This window comes from Lacerta agilis, chromosome 4 (genome assembly GCF_009819535.1).
Source record: "Lacerta agilis isolate rLacAgi1 chromosome 4, rLacAgi1.pri, whole genome shotgun sequence".
Taxonomy (NCBI): domain Eukaryota; kingdom Metazoa; phylum Chordata; class Lepidosauria; order Squamata; family Lacertidae; genus Lacerta; species Lacerta agilis.
This window is the reverse complement of record NC_046315.1, coordinates 21,438,982-21,455,148: the sequence shown is the minus strand read 5'-3', so window position 1 is coordinate 21,455,148 and position 16,167 is coordinate 21,438,982. Positions and strand designations below refer to the sequence as shown.

The 16,167-nt window shown below is 40.5% G+C and overlaps 1 protein-coding gene across 1 annotated transcript in view; it reads right to left on the bottom strand.

Annotated features, from left to right (window-relative positions):
- The window catches only part of RNF17 (ring finger protein 17), a 42,958-nt gene extending 28,382 nt beyond the window's left edge, over window positions 1-14,576 (bottom strand). The window contains exons 1-10 of the mRNA XM_033146272.1: window positions 14,439-14,576; window positions 11,606-11,661; window positions 11,130-11,185; window positions 9,682-9,781; window positions 8,471-8,551; window positions 6,379-6,479; window positions 4,699-4,870; window positions 3,343-3,419; window positions 2,036-2,110; window positions 426-700 (exon numbers count right to left, since the gene is read on the bottom strand). Coding sequence (XP_033002163.1) covers window positions 426-700; window positions 2,036-2,110; window positions 3,343-3,419; window positions 4,699-4,870; window positions 6,379-6,479; window positions 8,471-8,551; window positions 9,682-9,781; window positions 11,130-11,185; window positions 11,606-11,661; window positions 14,439-14,565 — 1,120 coding nt within the window. The 5' untranslated portion in view covers window positions 14,566-14,576. The remainder of the gene's footprint in view (window positions 1-425; window positions 701-2,035; window positions 2,111-3,342; window positions 3,420-4,698; window positions 4,871-6,378; window positions 6,480-8,470; window positions 8,552-9,681; window positions 9,782-11,129; window positions 11,186-11,605; window positions 11,662-14,438) is intronic.
- Window positions 14,577-16,167: the final 1,591 nt, after the last annotated feature.

The window sequence follows — 16,167 nt, the reverse complement described above, 5'->3', positions numbered from 1 at the left end:
ACTGAAGGAAGATCATAGGGAACAATTATGCACACTACTGAAAAACAACATTTTGAGACAGTAAAAATTAACAAGTTTTTATTGTTACAGAAAGGGTGACATGCATATTCAGAAATGATTTGGTGCTCATTTCTGAGAAATGATTTGAACACATCAATGAATGTGTAAACATCCCTTAAAAATATGCTTCTTCACTTAATCAATCAATACTTTATTAATGAAATCAATTATGTAATAATTGATTTCATTAATAAAGTATTGATCGATTGGTAGATCCCTTCCAGCTGCAGCATATGTAAGAAAAACAATGCATCAAGAGCAGGTTGCTATTTACTTTTAAGAATATTGTTTTAAAAACAAAATACCCTTATACAAAAACAAAATAGCCACACAACTCTGGTAAGCAGTTGGAAAGTTCTACTCACTTTCTTGATCATCTTCAATGATTTCTTCAATTATGACATCTGGAGTGGATGCTGTCCAAGGTAAAGCAGAAATGCATTTCTGAGTGAATGGAGGAGTCATTTCTTGGAGGTGGGTATAATTTCCTTCAAGACATGCATCAGATTCTGGCAGAGGAGCAACTGTGTCCATGTCTTCAACAAGAGGTTCAAGGTCTTCACTTATATGAGATGGAACATCAGTTCCCAATTCCTCTTCCATATTGCTGAGTTTTAGAAGGCTACCTTCAGAACTGCACCTAGGTTGACAAATTGTTCAGAAAATGTATTTTAAACAGTAGCCATCACTAACTAACATGGAAGAGCAAACACTCGGTAGAAATAATAAAGTGCCCATATGGTTTTAAGATGCACACACAACACCCATTAATATTTCAGATCCATTAGGTTTGGAGAGGAGTACAAGATAGGGCTGCCCTTTTTCTATATTTATGTTTGAACTGTTGGCATGTGCAGTCAGATAGAAAAAGGAGATTTACAGTTTTGTTTGTGAACCAGAAGAATTTAAACTAGCTTTGCATGTGAAGAGACCTGAAACTACATCATCATCATCACCACCACCACTGAAATGAATAAAAAATAATTAGTAGTTTGGGTAGAATTTCAGGGTATACAATTACTTGGCTAAAATCTGAATGAATGCTACTTCATCTGCTGACTGCTCATTTTGTTGGTACTCAGAGGTTATAACATATCTAGGCATTTGGATTCCGAGAGATATTTCTCATGATTAAAATGAATTTAACTTGGATGAAAAAATGAGATTTCCAGTGATTTGGAAAGATATGTATTGCTTATTAGTATTCAGGGTTAAGTTAAAAACCCCCAAGATGAATATTGTTCCACAGATATTAAAAATACTTTGTTCCCAGTGTATTTTCAAAATATTAATGGGACATTTTGGAAGTTTTATGTGGGATAACTCACCACCATGCTTGTCACATAAGAGAATGCAGCTACTAGGATCAGAAAGAGGTTTTAATTTTCCAGGTATTAGGCTGTATCTTAAGATCTACTTGTTGGCACTTGCAAGTTTCTATAGCCTACTCTAGCTAGGATGTCCTCCCAACCATCACAGGGCTATCTATTACTAAATGACTAGTAAAAGGTATCATTTTGATTTGCTGTATATTATTACTCTTTTATTTTTTAAATGCATTGATATTACTTGCACACAACCTTGGAAAAACTACATCCTAAAACATGGCGTATTAATAGTAAGCAAATCCTAGGCTTTTAATTATTGTTTTTGCACAGTACGTAGCAACTCAGCAATTTTTAAGTATAATTCATGACTACAAAATTCATAAGGTTTTCTGATTATATCCAAGCTATCAAAAATCCTATTCGTTATCAGAACCTCAGAACTGTTTGACCATTGCTCTCCAGTTTATTTCTGTATTGTTTCTAGGTAAACTGCTTAGTTTCTACCCCAGCACATTTCCAAATAAAAAATTTCCTGTATTACTGAAGTACCAGATGACGCAAAATGATGAATGCTGAGAAAATTGACAAACCTGCAGATGCTATTTTTATATATATAGGAAAGCTAACACCACAATGGACGTACTTACATGTTAGGCGTATAAGGAAAAAAATTCCCCAGGTTTTCTAACATGGGGGTAATCTTTTCAGAGTCCATGTGAAACCTGTATTAGATATACAGGAAGTTCAATTGTTTGCAACCACAATAATTCATTCAGGACAACAGTAATTTTGTAACACCATAAATCTATTTACTACATTCATAGCACAATTTTATGTTAATGCCTCAAGATCACAATCAGGTTTAAACGGCAAAAACCCACAATCTCAGAATTACTTCAAAAAAATGTACACGAGATAACCACCACCATGAATGCCACAAGTAAATACAACAATAAAAGCGTTAACAGTAAAAACCATCTAAGAAACTCCCGTTCTAAAAGCCTTCCCAGTTGGCTATTTAAAAATGTTTTAAAGCATCCAGTGAAATGCCGAAATTGGCAGTGTTGTGGTGACTGCCAAGTGTATCTAGTAAGTCCTATTTTACAGATTAACTGACGCTACCAAGAATGACCTGCCCTGTGCATAAGTAGAACTTATTCCCTAAAAGGTGGAAAGCTGACGTGATCATCTCTCTAAGCTCAGAGTCCAGGAGGGGATATACAGGTGAAGGTTCTCTATAAGGCCTGGTGGGTAAACTTTTTTTGGCTCAACCACCAACATTCACCATTTTGCCAAACCTCTGGAAACTGCATGGCGGCAGTGGGCGTGGCCACCAGAGAGTGTACACATGCATGTGTGTGCGTGCACAGACATTCCCACTCAGTTAATATATGCATGTCAACTAACGTGGGAGGGTGACCACCGATTTTCCGGTTATCAAGCCATCAATTTAAGGGCTGAGGAGGGGACGAACTGCATGCTCACTGGGAGTTAATGAGAGTTGTAGTCCAAAACATTTGTAATGCACCAGGCTGGTAGATCCCCCATATAGCATGCTGAACTCCAGATCTCCAGCAAAGGGTCGACTGAAGTACAGTGGTACCTCGGGTTACATACGCTTCAGGTTACATACTCTGCTAACCCAGAAATAACTCTTCAGGTTAAGAACTTTTGCTTCAGGATAAGAACAGAAATCGTGCTCTGGCGGCACAGCGGCAGTAGGAGGCCCCATTAGCTAAAGTGGTGCTTCAGGTTAAGAACAGTTTCAGGTTAAGAATGGCCCTCCGGAACAAATTAAGTACATAAGAGGTACCACTGTATATGCAACTCTTTAATTTTATTTATCAGTTCTACAAATCCAGTATGGTGTTTTTTTTTAAGGAGCAGTATGGCAGTATTTTTTAAAGGTGCAATAACTCCGCTATCCGTACTATGTAATTCTATGAATGTTTACCTTGGAAGTGCTCTTTTTCTCAGACTATCTAGTTTTAAGACTTCTTCCTCCAAAGTCATTTTTAAGTTGCAGAGAACCTAGAATAAGAACATCCTAATTTAATTTACAGTAAAATATAGCAACTAATGGGAGCTGAACGTGGTCTTGAACGCTGGAGAGCTACTGCTTGTGTGAAGTTAGTGATGTCCCATTTGATTTCAAAGGAAACAATTTAACAAGTCCTGGCTGGTGCCCACATTGCTGCCCTAAAGATTTCACAAAGGATGATTGTGCAGAAATGGCCGTTGCTCTGGTCAAGCATGACTTAGGAGACGTGAAGGCAGATGCCAGGCCTAATATGCTGTAGAGAAATAAGTCTTGAACTGGCTAGGATGAACCTTGAAACTACAGTGGTACCTCGGTTTACAAACTTAATGCGTTCCTTTTCGTCCATTCTTAAACCAAATCCATTCATAAACCGAGGCGTGCTTTCCCTAATGAGGCCTCCCACTGCCGTTCGTAGACCAAGGTAAAGTTCCCAAACCAGAACACTACTTCCGGTTTTGCAGAGTTCATAAACCGAATAGTTCGTAAACAGGGCTGTTCGTAAACCGAGGTACCACTGTACTTCTCTGAGGACGTGGTGTAAAAGGGGGTGAAAGCCTAAAACCTGTCTATATGTATTTTAAGTGCTCTGTGCACATCCAGCTTCTGCAATGCCTTCTTAGAGGGATGGAAAGGGTTGGGACAAAAATGGTAAGCTCTTAAGATCTATGAAAATGTGCAGTGGCTTTAGGAATAAAGGAACTGAAAGAACCCTGAAAAACCCTGTAGCGGAGGCTACAGACCTAAATCAAATGATCCTACCTTGAATGCTTCTAGCACACTAAACTACTGTGACTTTTCATCAAAAAGACAATGCTTTCCGTAAAAAAACAATTCAGTAAAAATAAAAACCAAGCCAAAGAGGAAGAATCTTCTCATGACAGCTCTGACATGAGAAATTAAAGATGACTGGAGAAAGTTCATTATTTCCACTTGCTTAAAGACGATTTTGTTTTCAGTCAGCTATATGAAGACTTCACTGGCTTGCAAGTTACCACAATAAGGAAATGAGTTCAGCTCCTGTGCTTTTTTGATTTTTATTTTTTTTAAAAAAAGGTAACGTAAAATGTTGGGCTACCAACAATGCTTGCAAACTCTGCAGTAGCTGCACTGATGTCATCTGGTTGTTGAAAATTGTGGTTGTATTACTGAGAACTGCTTTGAAAACATAAGTTTCCTGAAAATAGGACAGAAAACTTTCAAACAAACAAACAAATAAACAAATACCCAGAAGGAAAGTTAAGGAATCAAGTGATTTAATATTAAAGTTACCTGATTTAAATTATGGCAAGGCTTTAAGGAATGGGTTGCTTTAATCTCCCTTGCCATTTTTATGGCTCCATCCAAACTGCTTATTTTCTGCATAACCGATACCTGAACACTATGTATATCAGTTATATAGTAACTGGTGTTCATTATCAGTTCTGTCTCCAGTTTCCTTTTCCTAATTGAATACAAAGAAAATCAGACCTCAGAAAAAGTTGACCACGTTACAAATAATAACTCTGAATAGTAAACTATACAAAACAAACATACAGTACTCATGTTAAAAATAAGGTTTTGGTGACGATATTAAAATTACAAACTACAGAAAATGCCAGATTTATATTTACTGGGTGATAACCAAGACATACTTGGAGTCGATCCACTACAATGAGTGCACTCAATGGATTTCTTGAGTGTGATTAATGCTGGATAACTATCACCTATTGTCCTCATAACAGGCAACTGACTGATACTGCATACACCACATGAAAATGCATCCATAACCGCAAGCTCTTCATGCTGAACAAATTCTAAATGCTCAAGGGCACAAGACGTGTGTCAGGGAACTGTCCCAGGCTCAGCGCAGGGTGGTGGAAGGGCCAGTGTGGTGTAGTGGTTAAGAGTGGTAGACTCGTAATCTGGGGAACTGGGTTCGTGTCTACGCTCCTCCACATGCAGCTGCTGGGTGACCTTGGGCTAGTCACACTTCTCTGAAGTCTCTCAGCCCTCCTCACCTCACAGAGTGTTTGTTGTGGGGGAGGAAGGGAAAGGAGAATGTTAGCCGCTTTAAGACTCCTTCGGGAAGTGAAAAGCGGGATATCAAATCCAAACTCCTCCTCCTCTTCTTCTCTCGGGATGTTACAGAGAGCCTCAGCCCCACCTGAGAGAGAGGCGATGTCTCTAGTGGGGAGGGGCAGGCTGCCCAGGGACTGAAGAGCCGAGGCTCTGGGGATGTTGGAAGGGCTCTGCACTCCCCTCGCTCAGAGGGCGAGCAGGGAGACACGCCATTTCCATCGCCCCGGATGCATAGAGGGGTGAAACGCAAAGAGGGGAGGCGGGGATTCCGTATACAGAAACTTTTGTTGAGGTCAGAACCGGAAGGGGCCATTCCCGGATTCTGTCGTCGGTTGATACAGACATGAACTTTTAAGCTCTGCACTGTACATAGTATGCACAATAAAATTACCAAAGGAAAGGTCAGAGTCTTGCCTGTTTACTCATGAGCAACTACCTACGGACCTTACAGCGTGCAAGCTGCAAGCATCCATAGTACTCCAAACAACAACTACTGTAGTAGAAATGAAACTGTAAAAATCATAGGAAAGATGTGCAAGAGGAGGAAAATTAGAAGGTGGATGTTTTGAAATATTCTTGTTTTGAATATGCAACAGCCTTTTAATTGATATGGGCATATAGTGAAGTATTGCACTAAAGGTCAATTACAGCAAGTGCAAAAAGCTACCCTGAAACTTGATGGTCAGGTCTTTGCTGACAGCAACTCCACGGTAGGGTAAACAATGGATGCGAGCTCACAGATTCCCTGTGTCTTTCCAGGACTCCTGCTACATAGTCCGTCCCACGCATTTTGCTAAACGTTTTGCCACACAGAAATCTGTATTATTATAGTTATGTAATACTTTTCAGAGAAATTATTAACATCAAAGTAAAAGCTTTAAACCAGGTTACCTTGAATTTAGAGAAGCAATAATATCTGAAAACTTGTCATTAATAACACCTGCAATCTTGCTTTCTTCTTGTTTTGCTTCGGTGATCAAATCCTCAAGCATCTTTTTCATTTTGGGGGGAAGTGAAAAAACAACAACCTGTAATTCTGTATGTGCTCTATAGCCAGCAGAACTAGATTTATAAATAATAAAAGCAGCATATAACATTCAGGAACAACCTTCCCCCTTTTCTCTCACATGGTGGCAGTAGTTAAGAAGTAGTGATAAACAAGAATACAGGGTTGAGGTTCATATTTTATAATGGCTACATGGATGATAAGTAACATATAAGGTTGAGCAAATAATTATTAGTATCCAATTGTTTAAAGGTACTTCAGCAACTTCTAAGTATTCCTTCATCACTGGACAACACACAAAAACATCAGTTAATGGTGCACAATGCAGTAGAAATTATTAATGTTATGAAATGATTTCTATTCTGCCTTTGGATTCAGGAATCAGCAAGGCTGCACACAGTACTATATAAGCCACAATACAACTGGGGAAAAATGATCAGGACTATAGTACAGTTGCAGCTAATACAATGATGAAGACAAAATCTCTTTTCAGAACAGCCCTATATTGGAAAAGCAAAGAAGCAAGACAAACTTCCTTAGGGAGGAAGGTCCAAAGATTGGTGCTACCTCTGAGAACGTCCAATCCCCCAAAAAATTTATGGTTAGTGCATCCCGGGGCTTCATTGGAAGATGATGATGTGCAGGTCTGCTCAAATGGGAAGACGATACTCTTTTCCTTAATCTGTACTGTACTGATTGCAACCATTTTATCTGCATTAATAATTGTATACTATATATGTATACTATATTGTTGTAGCTGGCCCTGGAACCTTATGGTAAAGAGCAGGCAGAAAATATTAATACATAATTGTAATTTAGAACTAGTCAAACCTCGGGTTGCGAATGCTCCGTGTTACGTACGTTCGGGTTGCGTACTCCACAAACCTGGAAGTGTAACACGGAGAGCGGAAGCTTCTGCACATGTCTGCGCAGTCCGCACATGCACAGAAGCATCCTGTGCAGTTCGCGCATGTGCAAAGCACTGCCCGGGTTGCGCACTGTTCGGGGTGCGAATGGCACCCTGGAATCAATTGTGTGCACAACCTGAGGTACCACTGTAATGTGGATGTTACTAGGGTATAAATTATTGTGGCTCCAGTCTTTTCTAGAAAAACACAAAGCTGCTAAGCCTGTCTAAAATGGTAAAATGCACTCTTCACAACAGTCTCTACCTGAACATCAAGATGCAGCCTGAAGCCTAAGACTACAAGATTGAGTCCTATGGGTATATGCAACTCTGTTCCAATATATGCTGTATCTCTATTCTGCTTCAGACTAATTCTCAACAGTACTTCCATCCTATCTGCATTAAGGTTCAATTTTATTCACCCTCATCCAGTCAATCACAAATGCTGTCCCAGAATTTTCCCAGCCTCCCAATGATAGAGACATAGAACTATCATCAGCATACTGTTGACGCCACATTCCAGATTTTTGGATGACCTCTACAGTGGTTTCATACAGATGCTAAATACCTTAGGCTTGCCACTGCAAGCTCCAAACACCACCTTCTGAGAGCTACCCTTCAAAAAGGACCAGGACCAAATGCAGCACAATGCCTCCCCTCCCAGCTAGGAGATCCAGGAGGATGCTATGCTAGATGGGATCAAAAGCCAGTGAGAAGTCCAGGAGAACCAACAGGGACCCACTCTCATTGCTCATTTCAAAGCATTTTTACTAATCATCCAAAGATCTCAGGGCGGTTCAGGGCAACTGATGAAGTTCTGCTTCAAAACCAGCAAGAAGTCAAGGTGAAGATCTAAAATAACTGGCATTCTCCAAGAACACCTGGAGCTGACATTAAATTTTATAGCACCTTGCTGAAGTATTGTTGTTTAGTCGTGTCCGACTCTTCGTGACCCCATGGACCAGAGCACGCCATTGGTATTGTTAGAGAAATAATTTCTGGAAACAGACATCAGTATAAACTAAAATCTGAAATATTTCAAACCAAGACACAGAATTCTCTTGGCCTACCTCCTCCGCACTCTTTAACCGCCCAAGATTATTTTTAGCTACTTCCAAAGCTTTCTCTATCTCTTGTAGATTTTTGCTATTCTGGGGGAAAATAAAAGGATAACAATAAAATTAGCAGAGAGCTGCTTTAAACAAAGGCCCTAATAGCATTGTAATTCAATTAATTTTGATCATTATCTGTTTTTTAAATGCATGTGTATGAAGTTGTTTTCAACAAGTAGCAGACAGGGTTTGTAAAAATAAAACTGGGGTATCTCAAAAGAGTAGAAATCAAGAATCCATACCCTCAGGCTAGATAATCATTTAATAATGTGGTATACTGTAGTCACTACAAGGTTATGTATCTCTAACAGTTCATATTTCATTCTTCTTTTAAAAAAACAACCTTTAAGCTTTCCACACAATTCTTTTTTCATTCATGAATGCAGAATTGTTAATCACTTCTTTCAAAAAAATCCAGACATATTTCTGAAGAGATGCCAAGACTATGAAACTCTCTCATCTAAGAAGGCTGTTTCATAGTCTTGGCATCTCTTCTTCAGGAGTATTTTGCTCCTTTAGCCATTTAATTCTTTGAAGGTTCTGCTCTCCTCTTCTCCACTGTTGGGAGTTGACAACTCAGTCCACTATCATCAACCGACAATCACCAAACAACAAATTAAAGCAGGACACTGAGCTGCCCCAAATCTAGTGATAGTAATATAAATATTAAATGTAGGTGTTTTATTCTCAGGTGAATGAGAAATCTTCTCAAGGTGACATATTTTAACCCAGAACACATTATGGACTTCAATGAGTTTGAATAATCATTGATCCCCACTTATGCAAATGGCTAAAAAAGACAATGCAATGCTTTCTACAAATGCTACAACACACTTGGGGGGCAAGAATCAAGAGAAGGCTGTCACACTGCAAAAGAAATTCTTGCAGGTGTCACCAGTAGTGGTGAACATTAAATGACCAAAATTGATGAGAAAAATATCAGTATCTGGTCTCTAATTCTCTAGCCTCCAGTGATTTCCAAAAAAGGCATCACTTTGTTGCTGTGATTTTTACCAGCAGTCCAACAACACATAAGTTTAGCAAATATTTCTTCAACTCACACAATGTCATTGTCACTAGTCCAACTTGGTTACACTTAATTTGAAATTAAATAGTTGAACTTACACTTTACTAAGCAAACACAAAACCAAGTAATATCATTTACATACCATATCTGCTGTAGATGGTTCTGATCTTAGAGAGTGAGCTGGAGTCCAGTCAGCAGAGTTAATCAGCTTACTTGGCTCATTGATACTTTGAGTATTAAACCTAAAAAATCAAATTGTTATATTACTTAACAAAAATAATACCTTCAACACATGCTCTTCTGACTTCCATGGGAGGAGCACAGTGGATTGCACGAATTTTGTCAGCACACTGCCGACAGATAAATTATGTGGCAATTGATGACAGCCAGACATAAATCTTGGCTATTGAATTCAGTCTGGAAAAAAGTGTTTACAGGGGAATAACCTTTGGTGCTCTGAAAAAGCCATTTTCTGCATCAAGAGAGCAGGAAGCTGTCAGCTCCTAAGAACCCTGATGGGTTTAAGTGACTTGTAAGCAGAGGAATCAGCATCTTGCCCAAAAGCCTTGTAAGAGCCCTGATGGGCACTGGATCTGCAAAAGTCTCCCTTAATCATTTCTAAGATTGTTATAATTTATAACAGTCATTTTTTTCCCCTTTCTTTGCTTTTCTCTCCTTTTTTCTTCTCTTTCTTTCGTGTCCTCTGCTCTGGGCCATTATTGGTCCAAGGCTTACACACACGAGGGTGGTAGATGGATGGAAGGATTCTGAGAGGCAGGGAAGGGAAGGGAAGACCTCCCAGGGGAGAGACTGGAGGAAAAAAGGAAAGCTCACAGATGAGAGCTGGGCAGGTTCACTACTTTCTGTGTGAGACAAGGGTTAAGAGCTACCTTTGAGAGAGGACACTGTATTTTCTTTTCTCTTTCTTTCTGTTTTTGTTTATAATTAGACTGGTTTATTTTATCTTACCGTATCATGAAAAAGCTTTAATAAAATCTTATTGGGGGGAGGACACATGCTCTTCTGAAATATTTTTTGTTGCTAATTTTAATAATCTATAAATGTTTTTAGTTGTTTTAAACTTTTCTTATTGATAATTTTAAGGATTCTTGTAAACAGTTTTCCTACAATGAAGTAAATAAATTTTGTAAAATAACTAATAACCTTTTATAGTCACCTCAAACTTTTTTTCTTTTTAAACAAGACCAGGCTATTTACCCAAACATTTTTAGAGATAAAACATATAACTCCAAACCTGATCAAAGCCCAAAAAGGTAAAATGGGTTGACTGGACTTTTATAGGGAGTCAAGAAATAACTTTGGCAGAATGAATAAGTTGCAGCAGCCTAAATGTCATTTTCTTAGTTTCTTCAGCACACAGAACCCAGCAGCACTGAATACTGTATTAACTATTTCACCAATTGAACAAAATCCTAACAGATATCCTTGTAAACAAGAGCATTTTAAGAGCCAAATGATGAAATAAAAAATTGTTTACTAAAAAAACTATTATTAAAATTTAGAATATGTTTCAGCACCACATGCCAACTCCCCCTTCGCTTCCAGTTATCAAAACACACTCAGATTTACCTTTTATATTTTTGCAGACTCCTAAGACGGACTTTTTGTTCAAAATCTAAGGTCACCTACAAGAAAGGAATGAAAAAGCTCATAGTTAAGAATTTTCAATACAGTACTGAAAACTATTGGATCCAATCTTTCTTAGATTGCTGCTTATATTTTTATTTCTGTTCCAGGTCAGCGATAGAACATGACAGGAGACAGTAGAGACAACATGAGAACTGACAATGTCCTACCCATGTACTCTTAAGCTATTCTCCCACAAAATGTTTGGTTGCGGGTTTAATTTTGTTAGAGGCAGATTTAGGGCAGTGCAACCTAGGGGGCAGTGCAGGCGTCACAACTATGACATACATAGTTAGTTGAGCAGAATGGAAGGCGAGAGGTGGGGTGCCAAATTTGGCTTTGCACAGGGCACTGCTGAAATTTGAAAGTCCAAAGTCAGCCCCGATCCCATAAATCCCCAAAGAAAGCAAATCAATTACTTGTGAAGTATAACTATCATATGCACCAGACCTGTTGGAATTCTGAATCTGCAAGTCTAAAAAGAAAAAAATAAAGAGATACAAAAACAAGTTAGTATATTATATGATCTGGTTATTTAAAACAAATTAACACACATTTGAAACACAAGTTTGAAAACAGCAATTTCCATGATTCCATAGCAGGTCTTTGGCTGGTCAAGATGGAGGGAGGAATTGGGGAGGGAGAAGAATTACAGCACTTCCAGAAAATGTACTTATTGTGCATCCATCCTACCTTATCTGTTCACAGGTAGATTAGTGTGGGAATACGTTTTTGGTTTCTCCCGCACGCAATAGCCGCTGCACTGATCCTTCCGCGCTAATGCGCAGAAGGAGAAGAGGATCCGGCTGGAGTTAGAGCCAGGATCCCTCCGCGCTACAAAAGCGCGCCAGGAAGCCTCCTGGTAACGGCTGCAAGGCTGGTTTCCCGCCTGGAAAAGCTCGTTATTGCTAAGTTGTGATTGGTTTATGCCGAGTTGGTGACGCTGTATGATTTTCTCAATAAATAGCCCCTGCCTCAGTTTGAGGCGACGGAGAGCTCGCTCGCATTCAGTGAGTGCACTTCAACAACCGACTGCAGTCTGATTTATTTTGGCCTCCTTCTGCTTCTTCGGCTGCACCTTTTACTTTTCTTGCTGCCTATCGCTATCCTCTTCAGACCTTCTGCAACTCCTAAAACTCCTCACGACCTTCAAGAACCCTCATAACCAGCGGGAGCAGGCTCTCCAGCGACTGGTTATCCCGACAGATTAGATGATTTTGGAGACTCAATGAGCAGTCACACAAGTCTTGTTTCAAGAGTTTTCTCACTTTCCAGTGCATTTTCTTATCACATTCCTTACTGCAGAAAGTTTTCTCTCTTGGGGAAGTAGGTTTGTTGTGAAAGAACTGCCAAATAACTAACTGCACAGCCCGAATTTGCCCAAATTACACCCCCCCGGTAATTTATGGACCTAATAGTTATCTAAAGCCATTTAGTGTGCAATGGGCCAATGGCCGTAATAATAAATATCTATCTATCTATCTATCTATCTATGTATCTAAAGCCATTTGCACATGTAGCCATGCAACCAGTCAAAGCAGAATGTAGGCACCCTACATACCCTGTTTCTCCTAAAATAAGACATAGCCATAAAATAAGCCATAGCAGGATTTCTATGCATTTGCGAAATATAAGCCGTTCCCCAAAAATAAGCCATACCCCGAAAATAAGCCATAGTGACGCGGCACCTCCCATTAAAACAGCCTGGAGAGGCGTGGCTATGCAGCGTACCGATGCGACACGGTTAAAATAAGACATCCCCTGAAAATAAGCCATACTGTGTTTTGTTGAGCGAAAAAATATATAAGACGGTGTCTTATTTTAGGAGAAACACGGTATGGAAATGAGCAAACCAGTGATATTTTAGGGAGCAGGCGGCATCCATTACTTGCATCATAGGAGCCTACACAACACAAAACACTGTTGCTGTTATGTAGGTGTTTTTTTTTTAAATCTTATATTTTGGAAATGTTTTTCCCCCTTTAATTTTTAGGGGGCCCCAAGAGAGTGGGGCCCTAAGCTATAGCTTGTTTAGCTTATACATAAATCCGGCACTGACCCCCCCCCCCAAAAAAACAGCAACCTGGAAGCGTTTTTGAGTAAAAATTACAGGTTTTGCCTTTGGTTGACTTCTTCACATAAATCATCTGGGTTTGCATTCTACCAAAGTCTCTAAAAGCTGCAATCCTGTGCAATTTACATGAGCACCCCACTAAAAGAAAACACACTTTCTTGTGAGTAAAAATGCATAGGATGGGGTTTGGAAGGCAGGAAATAATATGCCATATGCTTATAAATTAAAAGTCAAGGCCCACTTGCATTGTATGTAAGGTTTTCCTTAAGTCTAAAGGAACACCTAGCATTATTTACAGACGGCCCTTAAAGTAATTGATAAGAAACACCTCAACTCAAAAAAAAACCAACCCCACACCAAATTAACAGCCTGGGAACTACCTGTATTTTAAGAATCGCTGCGCTGAGACCCAAACCTAAAGCAACTGTGGGCGATGAGGGCCTAACCTAACTGAAGTATATACTAACTTTCCGACAGTATAGATTAGTCTTTTTTCCTTGTTTCGATTTCTACACAAATCCTGCTCCATCACAAACGAAGGAGCTCCGAGGTAATATATGGTTTTACATTGGCGTCAAGTCACCTAAGGAACTTCTTAATTAAAAAGTCGGGTCACGCCGATGGAAAGATGGCGGCCGACTGAGGCGGCGCAACCCCGTCGCTTCCGACGGCGGCCTCTCGCTCTTCGTCTGAACATGCCCGTCGCGTGTCGGGGAAAGGGGGGGAAAAAAGAGGACCCAGATGGCCTGCTTTTCTTCCAGAGAAACGGGAGGAGGCGTGAAATGAGATGGTTTCCCAGCCAAATGCTGCTGCGGAGGAGAAGTAGGGAAGACGGGGAACTGGCCATCCCCGCCAAAGGGGTGTTTTATGCAGAGTGACTCTCCAGGGAGGAAGCAAGACGGTAGTTTCGTGCTTACTCGGACCAAGCAACAAAACGCGGCCGCAAAGCTCGCCGAACTCAACAGGTTCCGTTTGCGAGTGTCTAGGATCCAGCTGCGCGGGTTACTCAACGGAGCGCGCGCGAGGGGTCCCGAGCCCCGGCCTCGCCTACTCGGAAGCAAGCAAGCAAGCCGCCTGCCCCGGATTAAGCGGGGTGTTGTTTTTTGCAACCCCCCAGTTCTGTAACCCGCCGCCCCTTGCAAAACCCTCCGAAGGAGCGTCTTGTTCGCACACTCCACCTGAGCCGGCGTCTCTCAACACCCGTCGGGACGGGGCTCCGCGGTGCCGGCCGCCCTCGAACGGGCTTTTCTGCTGGAACCTGCCTCGCCTCTTGGCGGAAGCGCCCGGGAAGGACGCCGCCGCCATCTTCGCCGCCCTCTTTCCCTCCGCAAACCGGCCAAAATCCGAGTCACTGGCCAGTGCGCGCGAGCTCCTCTCCGTATTTGTTTGCGCCCAGCTTCCCCGGCACGTGCGTTCCGACCAATGGGAGCTCCTTAGCCGCCTTTCCGCAGCCAATCGCTGCATCTCGGGATGGAGCGGGGGCGGGAACCCTCAGCGTGTGCGTGGCAATTTAAACAACAACAACAACTTATTATTATTATTATTATTATTATTATTATTATTATTATTATTATTATTTATTGCTGTATTATACGTGGGATGGGAATTCACAGGAGGGCGCTACTGTACAATTGATTGTAATCATTGATATGCCTTTAAAGCGGATTTCATATATGTATATAGTTTTATTTCTGTTAATATTTGATTGTGTTTTAATGGATGGTTTTTTCCTATGTTTTTAGTGGTTCTTGTTTTTATCTGTAAGCTACCTAGGGACGGTCCCGTCAGGGAAAAAGGCAGGGTAAGGAGGAGGAGGAGGAGGAGAATTGGGTTGAAACTGGGGGTTTGCAAGTCCAAAGGTACCATCTGTTATAATGCATTAATCACAAATTAATATTAACGCATCTATAGACAGGATCTTTCCCGCAGAATCACCCAAAGCGCTCCCGCCCCGCCCCCAGCAACATTTTCTTCGCTTTTGGACAATGATGCTTTGCCCAATGGAGTTGAGCTTTATTATACTTGCATACCAAGAACAAACTTCGTTGGTCTCTAAGGTGCTACTGGAAGGAAATTTTTTATTTTTTATTTTGTTTTGACTACTGCATTACTGTAGTTGATTTCTTTTTCCTCCTTTCACAGCTGCATCATATCTTGTTGCCTCAGTGCTGGGAAGCCCTCTCATTGTTTCAGGTATGTTTACCTCACAAAACTAATAAGTACCTTATGTGGCAGAAAGCCCCTAGGATATTGGGTTTTCTGTTTTTAAGAAGAAAAATAAATTGCATATTTCAGACGCAAGATGGCAGCAAGGTTTAGCTATAATTAGAATGGCTGAGAATAGCCATACCTAATAAGATGGACCAATATCCCCCCATCATTTTCTTGGCTTTGTGTGTTTTACAGAAACTCTACAGTGTTCTCAGCACAATGGTTCTCAGCACAAATTATATATATGCTAAACATTTCATTAGTCAAAGCAAGCACCAATATAACCTTCCAATAGCTGTTTGGAAGGAATCCTATCAGTGCACAGATGGGTAGGTATTTTATCAGATGGGTTAAATTTACTGGAAAGGAACACCTGAATCTAAATTACCCAGCTTTTTCTCATGCAGTCATCTAGGCAAATTCTGTGGATGACATGAAATGGAAAATATATGCAACTAAAGGAGACATTCCCAAAGGCTTCCCAGTGAAGTAAATGCTCTTAGTCCCAAGAACTATGTAGTCGTAGAATAACACTGAGGACACCCACTAATATATACAATGTGCAGCTTATGGTGCACTCTGAGTATGTCTACTCAGAAGTAGGCCTCACTGAGTTGAACGGGACTTTATCCCTCACATTGTCATGAACTGCAGGACCAAATTCACAGTTTACCGGATTAAATTTGAGTTCAGTAA